Source organism: Diadema setosum, chromosome 15, assembly GCF_964275005.1.
Source record: "Diadema setosum chromosome 15, eeDiaSeto1, whole genome shotgun sequence".
Taxonomy (NCBI): domain Eukaryota; kingdom Metazoa; phylum Echinodermata; class Echinoidea; order Diadematoida; family Diadematidae; genus Diadema; species Diadema setosum.
In genome coordinates this window covers 5194193-5212574 of record NC_092699.1, presented here as the reverse complement: position 1 = coordinate 5212574, position 18382 = coordinate 5194193, and the positions used below count along the sequence as shown (strand labels likewise).

Genomic DNA, 18382 nt, shown 5'->3' with positions numbered 1-18382 from the left:
AAAACACGGAGTACAGCATGAAGTGGAAATTGAATCTTAAGCCACAGAGTGTCAGAGGTGAGCCCTACCAATTGCATCAGAGAGGACGCCATGTTGACCAATGGCCTGCTCGTAGCGATCCGTGATCAGCGTCTGGCCTCCGTTGCTGATCCCCCTACCGCTCCCGCCATTGATGCTGCCTGCGGACAGCGTGGCGTAGTCGCGGCACGGCCTCCCGTCCTCCTGCTGCTCCATCCGCTTCTGCTCCTCCAGGGTGGGGATGTCGAAGTAGATGAAAAAAAAGACGATATTCTGCAGCACCCACAGGATGGCCATGAAGAGCTGTGCAGGAGACAAAACATTTTCAAATGAATGGCCTCACACTGATTAGAAAATATAATAACAACACTAAAATTCTATTGAACATTGCTCTTTATAGACTTTTGAACACTACTGAACACTGCTCTTTATACAAGTACCATTTCTAGGCTTTTATAGTGGGTAACGTATGTGGACAGACAAAACTGTCACACTTATGTAAACTATTTTGTGGTATAAATTCCACCAGTCTGCATATGGCATAGTTGATTTGCATGTACTACATGATGTGAAATTATATACATAAAATTGTTTGGAATGCCCCATTAAGGAAAACGTTTTAAAATTAAATGCACTGACAACATACCCCAGGCGATGTGTACTTGTTGACCGGAAACTTGCCGATGTAGAAGTCACATTTTTGCAGACCCAGGTTGAGTCCTGGTCCAAAGAGGAGACCAAATTGTCTGGCAGCCATCAGCAGCGAGATGGCCGATGCCCTCTCTGCCTCTGTCGTCGTCTGGGCGATGACCGCAAAGATGGCCGAACCAACACCAGCACCCACCCCTAATAGGAATGCCATTACGTTAAAGAGTTATTTGAAATTTCAAATTGTTTCAATTTTTCGAAAGATAAACTATCTAGATCTATTAGTAGTATAAAACATTCGTCTTCCACTAATATGAAGAAATAACATAACATACGTGTAGCAGTTTCAAACAGCTCTTCCTTGCCCAAATCGGAAAACGGCTTCCGATCTACAATGTAACTTATGATAAGGATATGCAGAGACGTCATAACTAGGAAACAACACAGCAGGCGTGCATTGACCGAACTAAATGTGTGTTCACTATCCATGCGAAATTGCACATGAAAGATGTTACTGGGAGGATCATTGTTTGGCAAATTAATGCAGTTTTAGTGTGATATGTTGCAATTCTTTCTACAGTAGGTGTAGGAAATTATAGTTTTCGATAGGGACCACCACGCCAGGACCACAGCACATTCATTTTTGGTAGCCCCTACCAGGTAGAATTGAGACTTTCGTATCATGATGTCTACAAGTTCGCCTTGTTCCTTTCCCTCTTTATTTCATTCCACAAGTTTTGACTGGGGTTTGTCTACTTATTCATATAGGATTTCACCCTTGCTCTTGGATATTTACATAGACAGAGCCTCATGTCTAATCTACACATTGTTATCATTCTTTTTAGTTCTTTTAAAGGTCACAGAAAGGATCTTTTCTACATAGTAACTTTAGAATTTGACCTTCACCCGCTGAAGACGAGTCCTGAGTGTACTCGGGCGGGCAGGTGTCTATGGGAAATGCGTGTTGTAGTTAAATCTTTATTCTTTATACACTCAGAATAGGGGCACTCTGTATTAATGATCATATATATGTCCTGTCATAATTCATACTCATGCTCTTGCCAAATTGATCGGGAATATTGCAATACAATGTAACCATTGGCATCTCCAGATATTTCATGCATCAACTGTATACAACGTAACTGAATTGGACTGTATTTAAACAAGAAGAGCGTAGTTTGATTTGCAAACTGCTGTAAAAACACCATTTGATCAGCAGACTGAATGTCAAATGCTTTGTAATTGGCAGTGTTTGCAGTGTCTATAAAATGAAAAGCATCTCCTGAAACTAAAAGAATATTTCGGTGGACATAAAAAGGAAGGCATGAGAACATAACAAGAGAACAACTATACAGTGTGGTTTTCACGCATACAACATAATTATACACAATGTGAACAGTGACATCAATCAACTCTACCATTCCCATTTATAATGGTGAACACTCACGCATCGTGAAAGTGATACTTCAGCACTTGACTGATTTTTTTTTTCCTTGAACTCTATAAACATAATGACATATATTATGTGAAATATCACAAAGTCAGACTAAGTATTCTTTTTAATGATTCTGTTTATCAACTAAGTGCGTTTGTCATTCAAAGTGTACTTGATATGATCCCCACTTGTTTTTTTTTTTTTTTTTTTCTATTTTACAGATTTTCTTCTGTATCATGTCCCACAGATATCAATGTACAATGTATGCAAATTTAGATTTGCTTCCTGGCTGGTTCTTTTATTTTCTTGTTATCTCTCCTACAATGTACTCCATAATGCATGGTTTAGTACCAGTTGGTGAGCTCTGAAGCTTTCACTGGTAGAGTGTATTAATTAGTGTCTAGGTTTTGTGTACACTGTAGTAGGTTTACACCAACAACAACAACAAAGAAAAATCTTCTTCATATGTTTATTGCTCACCTGCAAGAAGTCTGCCTCCCAGGACGTAGTACTTGTTGAGACCGATGAAGTAGAGGATATTTCCTGGAAATTTGAAAGGGGGGGGGGGGGAATGATAGGGAAACACAGGTGATATGGATGGACTGTCCTACAAGCCAACATTTTTTGAACATCAATGTCTTACAATACAAACAAATCACAAAGCGTAGGGTTACGTTTTTAAATAAAATGGATGTCTTGAATAAAGATCTATAGGTCTCCCGCTGTACTGTAATTATCATGTCTCTGTATGTTTTGTTTTTTTCCTTTGAGTGGTCAGAGTCATTGCAATGGGGGTGAAACATTAAAATCATTTCAACACACCTAATATTTTTTATTTATGAATATATCTTTACAATACTGGAGAGATTTCAGCACAAGAAATTATAAGTTTCTTATTTGCATTGCTTCATACATCCCACTGAGGTAAATACTTCAATGATTTCCTTTGCTACAATGTACATGTACAGTGTCTGTATACAGTACGCAGTAGAATTGGCCAATTTTACTCAATTTGCTTTCAGATGAATAAATCTACATATTGGAATGGAATTTCCCATTGTGTCTCGGACAATTTCATACGCTCATTATCGATACAAAAATCCCCATTTTTTTCTAACCTCAATTTTTTTTTCTTTTTTTTTCACAATGATTCTTGAAGAGAATGGGCATACAGCTGTATATATTTTGTATGCCCCAATTCAATATCCGGACAGGTGGAGAAAGAGGAACAACTGCCATCAAAATATGAAGAGCTGCCACTATTATGTTGCCTGTGTTAGTGTGTACTACAGTTTACACACAATCTTCATATTCTTCATGTCTCACACAATGAAAAAAGATGTAAACTGAATGCCATTACTATGTACAATGTAGCCTACAGCCTCTGGAAATTATGTGAATAGGAACACGTGTAGCAACATTTTGTACCATTAGCATGAACATCATTTACATTTTATGATTTAATGTGTTTACATGAGAACAAAATCACACATTGTTATCACCAAATGCCACAGTGAACATGTCTCTAAATATCATAAACGTCTTACGTCTAGCAATATCCACTTGTTACTATATATATCGGCTTTTCCCAGCCAAGCAGTATACATTGTACTGGAAGACAAGAAATATTCTGGGCATGAAATTGTTGTAAATCGCAGCGGATGGCCTTCTCCGTGGCATGGAATTTTGGTTGACTGCCCTATAATGTACACAAGAACTTTCTCATGCATATTAATTTTGCAAATCTTGGCTCTCGCTGATTAAAATGCACGTAAAATTTTCTGGTTTGACAAGACTTATCTATTGCAGCTGTGACACAATGACTCCTGAGAACAGTGGTAGAAACAATACTTGTAAGCCATTGCTTCTATGACATTGTATTTACAGAGCTGTACCTTGTGCTACTAAAAGTCTATAGTCCATTTTATAGGAATCATATCTCAAAAGCAAAGGGTAACTGCTTAACTGGAAATCTTTGTGGTGTGGAAATTTTTGTGCATTTGGTGCAACATGAAAGTAGCGTGAAATTGAGCCTGAGTGTACAAGTTGCTTTTGCGCTTCATAATTTTATGTTATTTGATCTTTGATTGATGACATTAAAAATGTCAGACTCAGCAACATTCAGTTTGCCCAGCTCAGTACAAAAGAATTTACTTCCATGAAGGTTTTTACTTTGATAGTAATGGTTTGAACAGTGTTCGATCCCGGAATTCAAACAGAATTTACATTGCACCCTTATAGGAAGCAACCAAACTATGAAAAAAAAAAGGCTGCCAAATCATTTGCACCCACACCAAAGAAAACACCATGTGAGTGACATTTATTAGCTTTTTTAATAGTTTCAAATGATAGTCTGCTAGTGTCCTTCTGACAATAAATGACCAAAAAAGGGGACATCTTTCATTACTGCCAAACCATCACTTCCTTTTATTTATATTTCCACCTGCCCATATCAAACATTACTTTTCAGGTACTTTTAGTGCAAAGCATACATGTGCACAACTGTCACTAATTTTCAGACACTTCCTACAATGTAAACTATGTACACGTACTCTACAACAATAGCCAAGTGCAGGTATTCAACAAGCTGTTATAAAGTACAAGTGTAAAATGTTGTTCTTGATTTTGGAAACAAACAGTGCTTCATCGGCACTAGATTTTCCACAGGGGCAGATCCAGGAATTCTGTAAAGGGGAGGCGCATACAATATTTCTGGTGCTACTTCCACATTTCATCTCATTTTCTTCTTTTTTCTTTCTTTTTTAAAAACAAATAAAGAGGGGCGCGCGCGCCCGGTCCACCCCTCTCTTGATCCGCCACTGTTCCAATAGGCCTACACTTCTTGCCAATACAGCAAGGATAGACAGAGAGAATACTCATGTATTTGTGAAAACATTTTCAGCCCCAAAACTTGTTGCAAATCATAAATTGATATGAATTTGATAAATCTTTTGGATTCATGTTGACCAAGCAATCAAATTTGCAACAATTTTTTACTTCTTTAGACAAGTCATTGGAAAGAAGAAACATTCAACTGCAAAATGAGAACACACCATAAAGGAAAAAGAATCCTTTAATAGTCTAGTTTGACTGTAAGACAACAATCATGACAACAAAACAAACCAACAAGCAAATCTAAAAAGTAAGATATTGACACACAACCCAACTTCCTAGGCCCAGCCATATTTGAAACTATGTAGGCCCACAAGTACATTTTGGATTTAAAGGGGAAGGCTAGTAACTGATCAGTGGGAATCAGTGGAAATGCTGGGAGATGATTGTTCCAATCCTTATGGGATTCATTCAAGAGTTCATTGTATATCTATTGTTGTGTGAAAATGATTTGCTTCAGAACGGTCTCATATTCAAGTAATGTGCAAATTAATGCTCCGTCACTGACCAGGGACGCTAACCTGGAAGCATTACTAGCCTTCCCCTTTAAGGTAAATAAAAGCAACAAAATGGTTTTGGGCCAACCCTGCCTAGCTTGATCTTGATATGAAGTAAGTTGATCAGAATTTTGTAATCATGACAAAGCTAACTACGAATGTCGCTACAGTGACTGGTTATACCCCCGCCAAACAACATTTCATAAGCTTTGGTCAAAACAACATTTCATAAGCTTTGGTCAAAAAACTGAGGAAGTAGTTAAATCCGCAAGATCTTTCCTTGATCTTCTGCCATTAATATGCCGTTACCATGGCAACATACTTTCGGGTACTGTCGAAAAATGCGTCTTGCACATCTACAACCAAAGGCACACATCTGTACCAAGTTTCATGGAAATTGGGCAAAAACTGAGGAAGTAGTTTGCAACACAAAATTTTAGGCTGTGCGCGAGCACTCAAATATGCACCAAAGTGAACCAAATCCTACCACACAGTTTACCGTGCAAGACAGGCCAATGGAGCATTTGAGCACTCTGTACAGAAAGTGTACCTCATGAGTTATTTTTGGACTCGAGTCACAGTAGTCACATGTTTTTTAGCAACAGGGTCGTGCACCTGATGATACGCGACGTACATGTATGTACAGGTGTCCTAAAGAAAGAGAATCAACTCCTCATCAACTCTGCATTACGACGTCACGCATGTTACTCACATTCTTCTCTCCGATGCTAACTTTTGGTACGGTTAAAGGTACATTGTACACAATGTACATGTACATAGTGTATTATTATGGAGCACATCTGAAAGTGGTCTACATTTGGCAATTTTGGCAATTTAAAATTGAATCATTATTAAAGACTTATAGGTGTTGTGTGGGCATGTGCTGTTACATCTAAGTAAAAGTACATTTATCAAAGTTTGAAACAAACGTAGTGTGAACATACAATGTGTAACTAATAATGCTGGGGTCAACTGGGAGAAGAGCAAAATACAGCTTTACAAGTGTATCATATTTAAGGAGTCTACCATACATGTTCATAAAATGTCATACTTCAAGATTTAAATCATGATTTGTTTTGTTTGAAACATGATTGCTAAGGAAGCAAGGAGTTAGTAGGTATTAAAGGAAACTTTGTACCGGTAGTGTACCGGTAGTGTGCCGCCCTACGTAACTTGAGTGCACATGCGCCAAAACTGGGGCAAGTTTGTCCGTAGAGCTATCCCACAATGCATCTAAAATGCTGCTCTGTGCCCAGCACCAAGGTATGATACCGAGAATTGGACTACTCATGTTTTGCCGACTTCCAGGTGTTTCAGTCCTCTCTGAGGGGTTGGGTAATATTAGGAAAGAGAGGCTTGCCTGAAGGCATCACCACTGCAGCTTGGGGTCTTGAATCAGGGACCTTGTGATTGAATGTCCTTGATCATATCCACTGGGCCACAACAGATAATGATTAAAAGATAAAAAGGAAAAAAAAAAGAACAATTTGAGAGAATGTGGAGAAAATTTGAAAGAAGCTACAGCAAATTGTAACTCACTCCTATATTTTGACATTTGTCAAATGCTTGCCAATAAGTCTCACCTGCAATCTCCCACATGTTGGCAAACAGAATCATCATTTTGGTCTTGTGCGTTCTGTCGTACCAGATCCCAAAGAATGGCGCCACCAAGAGGCCCGAGAGGGAGAATGCGGAGAGAACCAGACCGTAGAAGAACTGCTTGGCATGGAATTCATTCTGCAGGTAGTCATTCAACGTTGGCAGAATCACAGCTGGAAAATACAAGGGCAGGACATAAAATGAGAGACAGTGTAATTATGACTTTCAAAAGACCAATCTATGTACAAGGTAATTTCCTGCTAGAGCAGATACATGTAGTACATACTGTATGTCATTAAATGACAATGTGTGAAAATGACATCCATTCCCATTACTGGTTCATTTCACTCTGTATTATTCTATAATGCTCAATTTGTCTGATATTACCCATGCAAAATTGTATGAAATTAAGGCTCCTTTAATACAATAAGATCTATATAAGTTGATGTTGACTCAGCATGAAACTTGCACACAGGTGCTAACAGGCTTTAATGTTATTCACTGGAAGTAAATCCACTCTGCAGAGTGGATTTGGCACTATATAAATCATATCAAGTAGTATCAAGTAGTATACAATTGTAAATTTTAGTTGACTATCTGGACACATTGTAAGTTTGTCCAAAAAGAAAAAAAAATAATCGTCTTGTACATAACAAGTAATCCCCTGTAAAAAACAAACAAACAAACAAGAAAAAAGAAAAGTCAGAACAATGAATGCGTACAAAAAATATTACTTTCCATGCCACAGAAAATGTATTATTAACAAATGTCAGTATGCTTGAAAGCAGTAAAGAGCAGATGGTAAATTTGCCGTTAACATCAAATCTTTTTCAAACTCAGACAAGTTCCTACATATTGAGGATCTGATCTTCATTGGGAACATAAATTACAAGGACAAGTGCCATGCCAATTTGTAAAATGTTTCCTGATTCCTGGCATATTTTGAAAATCTATAACTGAATCTGTGCTCGTTTTGCTTAAATGTCACATTTCGTATGACTAGAATATTTCCAAATGATTAGTCATCCATACTGTTTACATGTGGCTTGAATGAAAGCTCAACAAAATAGTTCCAAATAAAAGACACCTGGCAAAAGAGAGAGAGAGAAAGAAACAAAAACAAAACAAGAGATGTTCATTGCAAACAGAGATGGCTCAGGAAAAATAGTAACTAAATATTGGTACAAATTGTATGTAGGCCTACAACAAGCATATCCACACGATCACCGTTCTATCTAATTCAAGTGCAAGCATTTTGTATTTGATCGCAAACAATGGTCTTTAAGGGTACAAATGATGTATTGATGCTGCATAACATTGTATATGAATGCACTTCTCAGTTCTGTCACCCTTTTTTTTTTTTTTTTTTTGCAAGCAGTATGTGCTGTCAATTACATAAAGAATTACAATGTACAAGGTACGTGTACACATACGTGACTGTGAGTACAGTAGTCCTCTCTGGAAAGTTTCAAGTTTAAAGTTTTTATTGTAAAGCTGCATACTAAATTGTTATTTTTGTGCTCAGCAGAAGATCATCAAAGCCTAAGGGTATTGATAGTTTATGACAGTGTAATTTTCACTCTTGTGTCCAATATTGCATTTTCTTTTGATACGTAATACATAAAAATGTACGTATGCAAGGTCAGATCAAAATGCAGCGTCATTGTGTGTTGTTGTTGTTATCATTTACAGAAGTAATCACTTCACAGTTTTGATTTTAAATAACACACAATACAGAGCATCTGTACAAACATGAATGTCATGATGCACGCCCCACAATCATCAGTGTAATGCTCATGTGCAGTTTTTTTAAAGTTAAAAATCACTAAAATTTTCACTGTACCAGTAAAAAACAACAACACTAATTTCTATTTGTTGCATTGAATATTGTGGACTAAGATTTAGTGAAGTGGGTTATGTCATAACTCTCACTGTGGTACAAAATTCCATGCCAACTAGACTGGCAGTTTTCTTTCATTTCTACCGAAATTTTGTTGAATAACATAACAAATAAACAATAAAAAAAACATAGAGAGGATAATGTTGCAGCCTGAATTTTTACTGCGTTGTAACCGGAATTTCATTATAACTATGTTCTCTATAACAGGAGTGCACTGTATCATACACAGTGCATCGTATTCAAAAAGGGAAGTGAGTTGAACAGCAAAATGAATCTCATTGAGTGGGTGTGAACAGGTTAGTTTAGATTTGACTTGGTACAATACGTCCTCTGATTACGGTATTGCATGCACCTGTGCGGCAGGCATGCGATGATTCATAATCGGAAGACCAAGATACAATGTAGCTGACCCTCACTATGAACACTATCATCCAAAACAATGAATATTCACTGTATCGTTATAAAGCCAGGCTGTTTGGGAGAGGAGAGCGATGTTTACGGCTATGCTATTTTGGAAAGCCTTCTGTCACATTGTTTAAAAAAGAAAAAGAAAATCCCTTAAGGCTGGGATGAGTTTTGTTTCTACAACAATATAAAAACATACATAGAATTTGTTGTCACTGGTGTTTTGAATTACATCTACCATGTACTCTGTACGTGTGAGTCAAAAGAAATCAATGCCATGATTAAAAGTTGTCGCAATACTATGAATAATATGAATATCACGCAAGCACATAAAAATAAGTTTCCGAAGATTATTCTGCACAAGTCCTGGTAATACATTTTCAAGAAAAAATAAAATTGAAATATTCCTTCAAAAAATGTTTATTTCAAACACTTTCTGAAACTGGCCTAAATTGTTCATTTAGCAACACAGTGTAAAATTGCACAAAACTGTTTCCACTGTGACACCACTTACAACCTTGTAAATACTATTGTATTTTCAAGGTGTTTCTGTAGAGGTACTGTGAGTTTTGTTTGTTATCTTGAATTTCACCAGCAGGCCCTGTCTCAAAAGGGGTGCTTCTGTAGGATGGGTCCAAAGGTTGATTCTTCGTTAATGTCTAGAGATGATGCAAGGGTAATGAACTACAAAGTTTGATCTATCAGTATGTGTACACACTGTAGACTCCTGACAAATAATGGTCCAGGCACAAATTTGTGTGTCAGAAGGGGAATGGCTCGACCGGGCACAAACACTTGCCTCATTTCAGACTAGTGCAGCATTACATAAGCACATTTTTACCTGGAAAAGTACAACTGTGTATTCTAATCACCATCTTCCCTTCTCATGTTAAAAGAGGTTCACCACTTTGCTGATGCCTTGTTTTCAAAAATTTGCAAATCAAAGACATTTTACAGTATATTAACTGTCCTGCCATCTTCAAGTATGACTGTACATGAAGTGCTTGTTGCTTACAGTTAATAATGTTTGCCTTACTTTAAAGGGTGTGTACAGTTCTGGTCGGGGTGAGGATTTAGCTTTTAACGTTTTGCGAGATATTCAGAAACCACTCTATGAGATGTCAAAGAGCATGCAATTCTAGGGGTATCAAAAGTTTATTTGATGAAAATCGGTTTTGAAATGGCTGAGATATCCAAAAACAAGGTGAAACAAAGAGATCCTAATAAAGGTGGGGCATGTCGCCTTTTATTATTATCACTTTTGGGGATATCTCAGCCATTTGAAAACCAATTTTCATTAAATAAACGTTGAATCCTTCTTAAAATCACATGCTCTTGCATATTTCATACGAGGTTTCTCCCTATCTCACTTAGGAATGTTCAAAACATGAATCCCCACCTCAACCACTACTGTACAGTCCCTTTAAGAATTCTATAATGAAAGGCACAGTACACCTCAAATGTAATGGAAAATAATTCTGTCATTGGATAAAGATAAGACAGATAATGGGAAAGTTTCTGGAGTATATCAAGTACCGGTACTGTACAAAATCAATGTGAGATTTTCAGTGATACTGCAATTTGTAATGTGTATTTCTTTACTTTGATAAAACACCCGTCTGTTTAAAAAACATAAAAAAATGGTAGGGCCTACTGTAAAAGTTGATACTTTTGCACGAGTAATTTTCCGTGCTCAGCCAGGTAAGATGAATTTTGTGCGTTTTTAATTCAGGTATGGTAGAAAGCAAAAATATTCATCTGGATGTGCTCTTCCCTTCACACTACACTAATAGCAGTTGCTCACTTTTATTTACAAAATGTTCACTTTTATTTACAGTAAGCTGTAAAGATGTAAATAACACTATAAAAAAAAAAATTGATCATAAAACTCACCATATTCGATTCCTGCAAACAGGAAGAAGATGGCGGTGCAGAAACGTGTCAAAAGCTTCTTCTTCTGCAGACTGATGTTCATTTGCCACTTCATGTTTGCGGCCTTGCGTCTTTCAGACTCAACACAAAACCTGCACAATAAGGGAAACAATGAAGAGGGATTTTGAACTGCCATGGACTCAAACTTTTCTACTATTATCAGATTAGAGACAAATCAAATCATAGCTACATTACTATTAAGTAGCACACTGTAAAACGAGGAATGTTCGCGTGCATTTTAATTTTGCGAATTTTGCGAGCGCCAGGATTCGGGAAATTAAAATGCATGCGCAATTTCTTGTCTACACTATGCATTGAACTCCAGTGGCAATTCGTGAAAATTTCATGCGAAGAAAAAGGCTGTCGGCTCCAATTCCCGAAAATTTTGTGCCAAGAATATAACGTATGTATTTCATGTTCATTACAGTACTTACTATGGTACACACTTCATGAATGCCCTTTGTATGAATGTAATCCTAATATCACAAAATAGGACAGGTTGTGACAGTATTAATGTAAACCTGTTTGCAAATGGGGGGGAGGGGTGGGTTGGAAAACTGGACTACAGGATAGCCTTACCCGGGGTAGCTCATCTACATGTACATTACTTTGTACATTGTACAATGTATACGTGTACAGTGTTGAGCACTAGAACCCTGGCCTGGACAGATCGACCTGGCCGAGGTGTCCAGGATAATTTAAAAAGCAATTGGACAACGTGACCCAACGCAATGGCAGAGGTCTAGATCATAAAGTTACTAATACCGTACTACAATGTGGGTCTAGGGCAATTACAATGTACCCCCTGAGCAATTACATGTACCCTGGACCCTTCATCTGGCCCTTATCCTGATCTTAATCCTGAACCTAATCTTAACCCGAATCCAAACTCCTAACCCTAAACCCACACTTGTAACCCTAACCCTAATCTTCACTCTAACCTTACCACTAATTCAGTATTTAGCTGGGGGGGGGGGGGGGGGGAGAGTAATTGCCCTCTGGGGGTAATTGCCTGGATGCGCTGCAATGTGTACGTAAAAATTTACATTGGTTTCATGTTTACCTACTTGGTTAATTTTTTAAAGATCAACACGTGTTGATCTTTTTAATTTTAAATTATTTAATGGTTAATTTTTTTTAAAGACCAGCATGATTACAAAAGATCAGTCTGTCCGCAGGAGTCTTCTTTTGACGTTATCACTCTCGATTCTTTGTCAAAGCCAGATGATCATGTCTCTACGGAGCCAAGGAGGTTTAAGGGTTGGAGTTCCAACTGGCTATATTGTTCAAACAGTTGTCAGGTTTTCTTGTGCATTGGATGATCTATGTTTGACGACGCTGCCTTGCTGAGCAATCTGTAGATTCATTTTGAAGGTTAACATACAGATGATACACTTGCAATGTGGGCTATATTTTGCTCATTCATTTATCAAATGAAATGAAATATCACATAATGATAAAGCATGTAAAACAAAAGTCAATTCTGTCCAGATATTTGTGCAAAAGTGTAAATCAGAGCTGTATCATGTGAAAATGTTTGAAACTGTATTATCCTGGAAAGACGGTTTTATCACTTTTCCACTTAATTTCCACAAATAAAACTAATGGAATAATCTTTAAGTATAACACTGATAGATACATCAGATTAGTGCCCGGGTATGCCCAGTCAAATAATTTTCATCTTTATTTCAGCATATTTTTGCACATCCTCGTGTCTGTACCACCTAGGCTCCTGAGTCCTACGTGTACCTTAAGGGATGGCAAAAAGTAATTACCATCACAAAGACGTATTCTATCTTCCTTAGAAAGTGGCTGGTGATGATGCAATGAGACACAAGTAAATTGTCTTCCTACAAGTGTATCTGCGTGGCAGATCCTGCTTGGCACTATAAACTGCGAAACACAGCCCGAACGCCGAACACGAAGCCCACAGACAGTATAAACTGTGTACAAGGAGCGCCCCCGGGGTTTACAGCCCCAGGCCGGGCTTAGTTTGGCACAATGCTTCAAATATTTTTGAGCGGCGGTATGGAACATCTATGATCTAGCAAAGGAAATAAGACGGTCATGCCTCCTTTCTCTTGTGAACCTCCTTGGGCAGTTGGGGAAAATACATCTAAGGGGCGACCAGATACAGACCGATTGACCAGATATGGGGGGGGGGGGTGGGAGGGTGTTGCACAAAGCTGCTCTTAAAAGTTAAGATTTTTATAAGAATGACTTAAGAACAACTGGTGATCAGTTCTTGTGCTGAATTATTGAGATTCTGATAAGTAGTCTAGTCTATACATTCTATAAATAGCACATAATGTCATACTCATATTCCTAAGATAAGAACTGATCACCAGTAGGGAGCTCCTATGGCAGTAATTTTACAGTAACTTTTAATTACTAAAATTAGTTCCATTTTAAGTCCTTCGCTCCGTAAATTTAAGAACACTCAAAGAACAGCTTTGTTTGTTTGTTTGTATGTTTGTTTTTTCTTTTTTTGTGAAACACCCCCAGACCAATCTTTCAGTCAAGGACAGAAGTAACCGCACCAGCGATCCCCAACACGCACCGTGTTCATCAACAGCGCTCCGCGCCGGGGTTGCTAAAGGACTAAATACACCGCCCAGTCGCCGCTGTACATACGTAGCGCGACACAGCGTCTGGTCGGGCTACTAAAGGACGGAAGATGCTGTCCACAACCAAGTGCTGCAGAGATCGGCCCCCCGCCGCAGCATCAAATCACGCAGAAACGCTGGGCCCCTCCTAACCGTTAGCTAGACCCAGCTATGGGATGGCATAAGATTTATGCTAATTCTATAGGGCTTTTTACACTTGTAAATTTTTGCTTAGCCCCGGACCAACGGTGGGGCTAAGGGGGGGGGGGGGGGGGGGGCCTTAGCCCCACCGTTGGTACGGGACTATCCTTAGCCCACTTTCTGTTTACACTCGTTTTTGCCAAAGTGGGCTAGCCCCACCGATAGTACGGTACTATCTGGCCCTGCAAAATAGCAGGGGTTAGCACCGCAATTGCAGCCAAGCAAGTGAGTGTAAACAGAACGAAAAAATAATCCTGGGCTAAGCGACGGAGACGAAGTCCGACCCTCACTGACCAATCAGAAACGAGGTAATCAAGTGCTGCCGGTGCGTGCGTGTACGTGTACAGTAGGGCCTACACAGCGTAATTATGAATATTCATGTGGTTTGGAAAGTCCGGGGCTAAGAAATACGAGTGTAAAAAGGTCAGTTTTCTCCTTAGCCCCGGACAAGAGATAGTACGGGACTAATTGGCGAGTGTAAAAAGCTGAAAAAATTGGTACGGGACTAAACTTTAAAGGCATGATTTACCATTTGCAGATGAAAGCATCAGTGCTTTAAAATAGTTCTAAAATGTGAGTTAGGGATAGAATTACGAACAACCACTGTCAAAATTTGAATCCGTATAATCGATGTTAAGTGTTGTTAAATACACGAAATGTGAACAATAGTTATAATAAAAATGTTTCCAGACTAAACCGTATACAGTTACGGTTTATTGAGAAAAACCCTGATATTTCCTTATATTTTAGGTTTTATTGCAAATATTTCATATGGTAGGATGTTTTATGATACAACAGACCTACACATATGCATCAAATGTGATATCTTGAACATTTTTGAAATCACTGCTCCCAAAGGTAAACTGGACCTTTAACGATAGTCCTGGGTCAGAGAAAGTCCGGGGTTAAGAAACACAAGTGTAAAAAGCCCTTAAGAGTATGATTGACTCTTTTTAGCATTTTTTGAACAAAATGACGATAAAACAACAACCCAAAAGCAGAAACGTTTGCATGGTTTGAAAACGATACAACGACAGGAACCTCGCATACCTTTCACTGAAATGCCCCTCTGTTCATTGACCAGCACAGCACAGTCCACAGAACTGCGTGGCGTGGTTGCCGAAATTTGTAAGGCGATGCTGAAGCTGCTAGCTGTAGATATATGTAAACTAGAAACAAATGCTTCGACTCTAGAGTCTAATGTAGAACGTTAGACCATGTTCGACCACCGGGTGTTGGAGAAGTTGTGTAACGACGATGTAAATGGGTTCTTTCGGCTGCAGCTAGTTGCGGTGTTTCCGCTGCATAAAAATCCCCGTCACGTCACTCTGCTACTGATCGACGTCTGCAGGATCAAGGAAGCGCCAAGCTGCCTGAAGAATCGAGTCGACATGATCAATATGACAGGACGTCCAGTTAGTGTTCGTGAAAAGGTCAGGTGGTACGTGGGAACAATCAGCTGACCTAATCGTACACTGTAGGGCGCAACGGCGCAGCGAGCAGAAAGCTAACTTATTAAAAGAGTATACGGTAGCTCTGCATGCGCGTGCGCCTCTGCGCGGCGCTATCTCTACGTGTTATTGCTGCAAGATACAGTAATCGAAAGAAATTAAGTTTATTGGCTGAAAGATGGCAGAAGACACCTCCAATATTGTGGCTGAAGTCCGCAAACTCCGAAAGAAATTGCGTCAAATTGAAACATTGGAACGTCTTGATAGACCACTCAACCAAGAAGAAATATTAAAGGTACATTGTACTTCTTGTGTGCAGTAAAAATCAGCCGTCGTGTCACTACCATGAAACAACTTTTGAGAAAAGTCTTTCTTGTGTGTGTCAATTGTTCATTGCAGTACGTATTGTTTGTATACGATTGCGAACTCAGATGATGTCGGTATGACTGGTTTGATGAAGGACAGCCAGCTCCAGCCAGCCGGCCAGCCAGCCGGCCGGGCCGGGCGGGCGCGGGCGCGGGCCGGGCAGCCAGCCGATACTAGATAGTATAAGTTTTAATCACTTGTATAACTGTTAGAGTACTAGCGTTAGTATTCAGTAGGCCTACACCATTAACATTGTACACATAAATTAATTCTTAATTTAATATAAATTAAAGATTTTTGCGAAAAACTGCTCGATTTTCACCACAGTTTGCTTGGTTGTGGTAACCCTGTCAAGTTTCAACTTTCAAGCTTACTGAGCACAATGTCCCAGGCATAATTTTTTTTTTTTGTTCAACGCGCTTGTAACAATTTTAAGCAGGGTGGCGGTATTCGGGCCCCTGGCGAGGTGCGGGCACCTCACTATAACTTGCCTTGACTAACTGAGTTAGGGGCTCCAGACACTTTTCAAAACACAATTTATACCGGGTACCTTACCTGTGTACAGAACAGCGTTCCAAATGCCGAAATTCGTCTTTTTCACTGTAAAATTTCCCCAAAAGGCTTAAATTTCCGAGTTAAAATGACACCAGTTTTGCACCAAGTGTCGGCAAATCAATTAGACTTTCGTGCGTGCTATGTAGTAATTAGTATGTGTTCGATATCGGTGTTCAGATTTGGCCAATTCACGTGACTTTATGGGTGGAGCTATGTCAGGTATTGATCTTGATCGAAGTTGTTTGTTTACTTTTCTGCAATTGAAGATTAGTTGACATAGTTCGGTACCTACAGTTCACTCCTCATTGTAACCAAGTATTCGGGATCGGCGATTTTCTTCTTTTATACCGACCTTTCTCGTAACTTACAGCCCATACCGGTGGATGTGAAAATTAATCTTCATTTCGTAGTAGTAACCCAACTGCGAGTCGAACGTGAAGCATGTTCCGGCTGCAGATGTGTCTTGTACACTGTTGAGCGATAGGACTTGGTGATTCGTAAGTGGTGGCTTTGCCCCTAAATTTCAACTTCAAGATGAAAAGCAATTTCAATTTGAATACGTGGAGATGTTGTTTAGTCGTTGCCGTATTATGACTTGCAAAATTTGGTTCATAAAAAGATCTCTTTCTGTCTAGATTAAGATTTTTCTTGATTTGGTTAATCGTGAACCCTTCCATAGTATGACAACTGATGCTGGGAATGAAGGATTGGGGACTTGTGCGCAAGTGTATAAGTGTATAAAGCACATTGGTTTAAGTGCATCGGCAGTATTAACTACGGACAGGTTTACGATTGACCGGATCAAGAAAAATCATCAATATGGTCAGAAAGAAACCATATGAAGAACCAAATGTAACACGTCGTGAGTTAAAATCAAATTTTCAAGTTGAATTTCATGGGCAAAGCTACCACGTACGAAGCACCATATTACTTTGCTGTCAGGCTGGCCGCAGTCAGTTCAGCTACTGTGTTTTGTGAGATGTCCACTCTCCATGATGAGAAGAAGAAAAAATTTGAACTTATTGTTTTGGAAAAAAATTGAGTTTTAATTAAAACAGATCGATAGATTGCTTGTTTGAAGCAATTTGGCATCAAAATTTTCGTTCATTACATATGTAAGTGTTCTAAAAGATCATGGGAGTGGGGGGGGGGGGGGGGGTAATGCCCAGTTGAAACATAGGATTTTCATATATCCGCATTTGACTAAACCACCGGGACCATGGGTGCTGTGCCTTTAACCCCTCAATTATCCAGATGGCTGTCAACAACAACAGCAAAAAAGAAAGAAAGAAATAAATTTTAAACAGTAAAACATTGAATGATGTGTTAGCTACTTAATTGAAGACAACATATACTTTCTTGTCCTTTGTTGAAGGTGTCAAAGAAGAGGTCCCTACGTGTTCTAATCCGAGAGAAACTCAAGGAGTTACAGGATGATGTGAATACTCCAGAGAAGTCTGCCAGTGCACCGGAACATTCTACAGCACATAGCGAGCCTTCGGCATCTCATCGACCAACATTAACACCGGAATCCGACGGGAAAGAGAGCCGGACAGGAGGAGAGGAAGCTGGAGGTATGATGAAAAGATCCCATGATGGTGATGCAGCGGTGGTGAGAAGGCAGGAAGGGGGCAGATTCAAGGAGAGCACTGGGGAAGAACTCACAGTCAAGAGGCCTAGAGAGGAGAGACACCCAAAGAACCAGCAAGCTGAAAGCACATCGGCATCACCCGTTACAGGCCCGACAGGTAGTAAGCATTTATCGTAAAGGCGTATAGTCCCGGTGGGTTAAGAGGGCGCTGTTGTATGATACTGCCAATCACCGTTAGCATGATACGAAGATTGCCGAAGTTGAGCTGTCATCAAGAGTAAAGCGT

At 39.2% G+C, this 18382-nt stretch overlaps 2 protein-coding genes across 2 annotated transcripts in view; one reads left to right on the top strand and one right to left on the bottom strand.

Moving 5' to 3' along the window:
- The window catches only part of LOC140239245 (major facilitator superfamily domain-containing protein 8-like), a 30142-nt gene extending 14883 nt beyond the window's left edge, over positions 1–15259 (bottom strand). The window contains exons 1-6 of the mRNA XM_072319121.1: positions 15184–15259; positions 11288–11418; positions 7074–7262; positions 2582–2644; positions 665–864; positions 69–321 (exon numbers count right to left, since the gene is read on the bottom strand). Of these exons, the coding sequence (XP_072175222.1) occupies positions 69–321; positions 665–864; positions 2582–2644; positions 7074–7262; positions 11288–11381 (799 nt within the window). The 5' untranslated portion in view covers positions 11382–11418; positions 15184–15259. The remainder of the gene's footprint in view (positions 1–68; positions 322–664; positions 865–2581; positions 2645–7073; positions 7263–11287; positions 11419–15183) is intronic.
- Positions 15260–15738: 479 nt separating this feature from the next.
- LOC140239199 (uncharacterized) lies at positions 15739–18273 on the top strand. The gene is made up of 2 exons (XM_072319080.1): positions 15739–15879; positions 17881–18273. The coding sequence occupies exons 1-2, from the start codon at positions 15763–15765 to the stop codon at positions 18271–18273; spliced, it is 510 nt and encodes a 169-aa protein (XP_072175181.1). The 5' UTR covers positions 15739–15762.
- Positions 18274–18382: the final 109 nt, after the last annotated feature.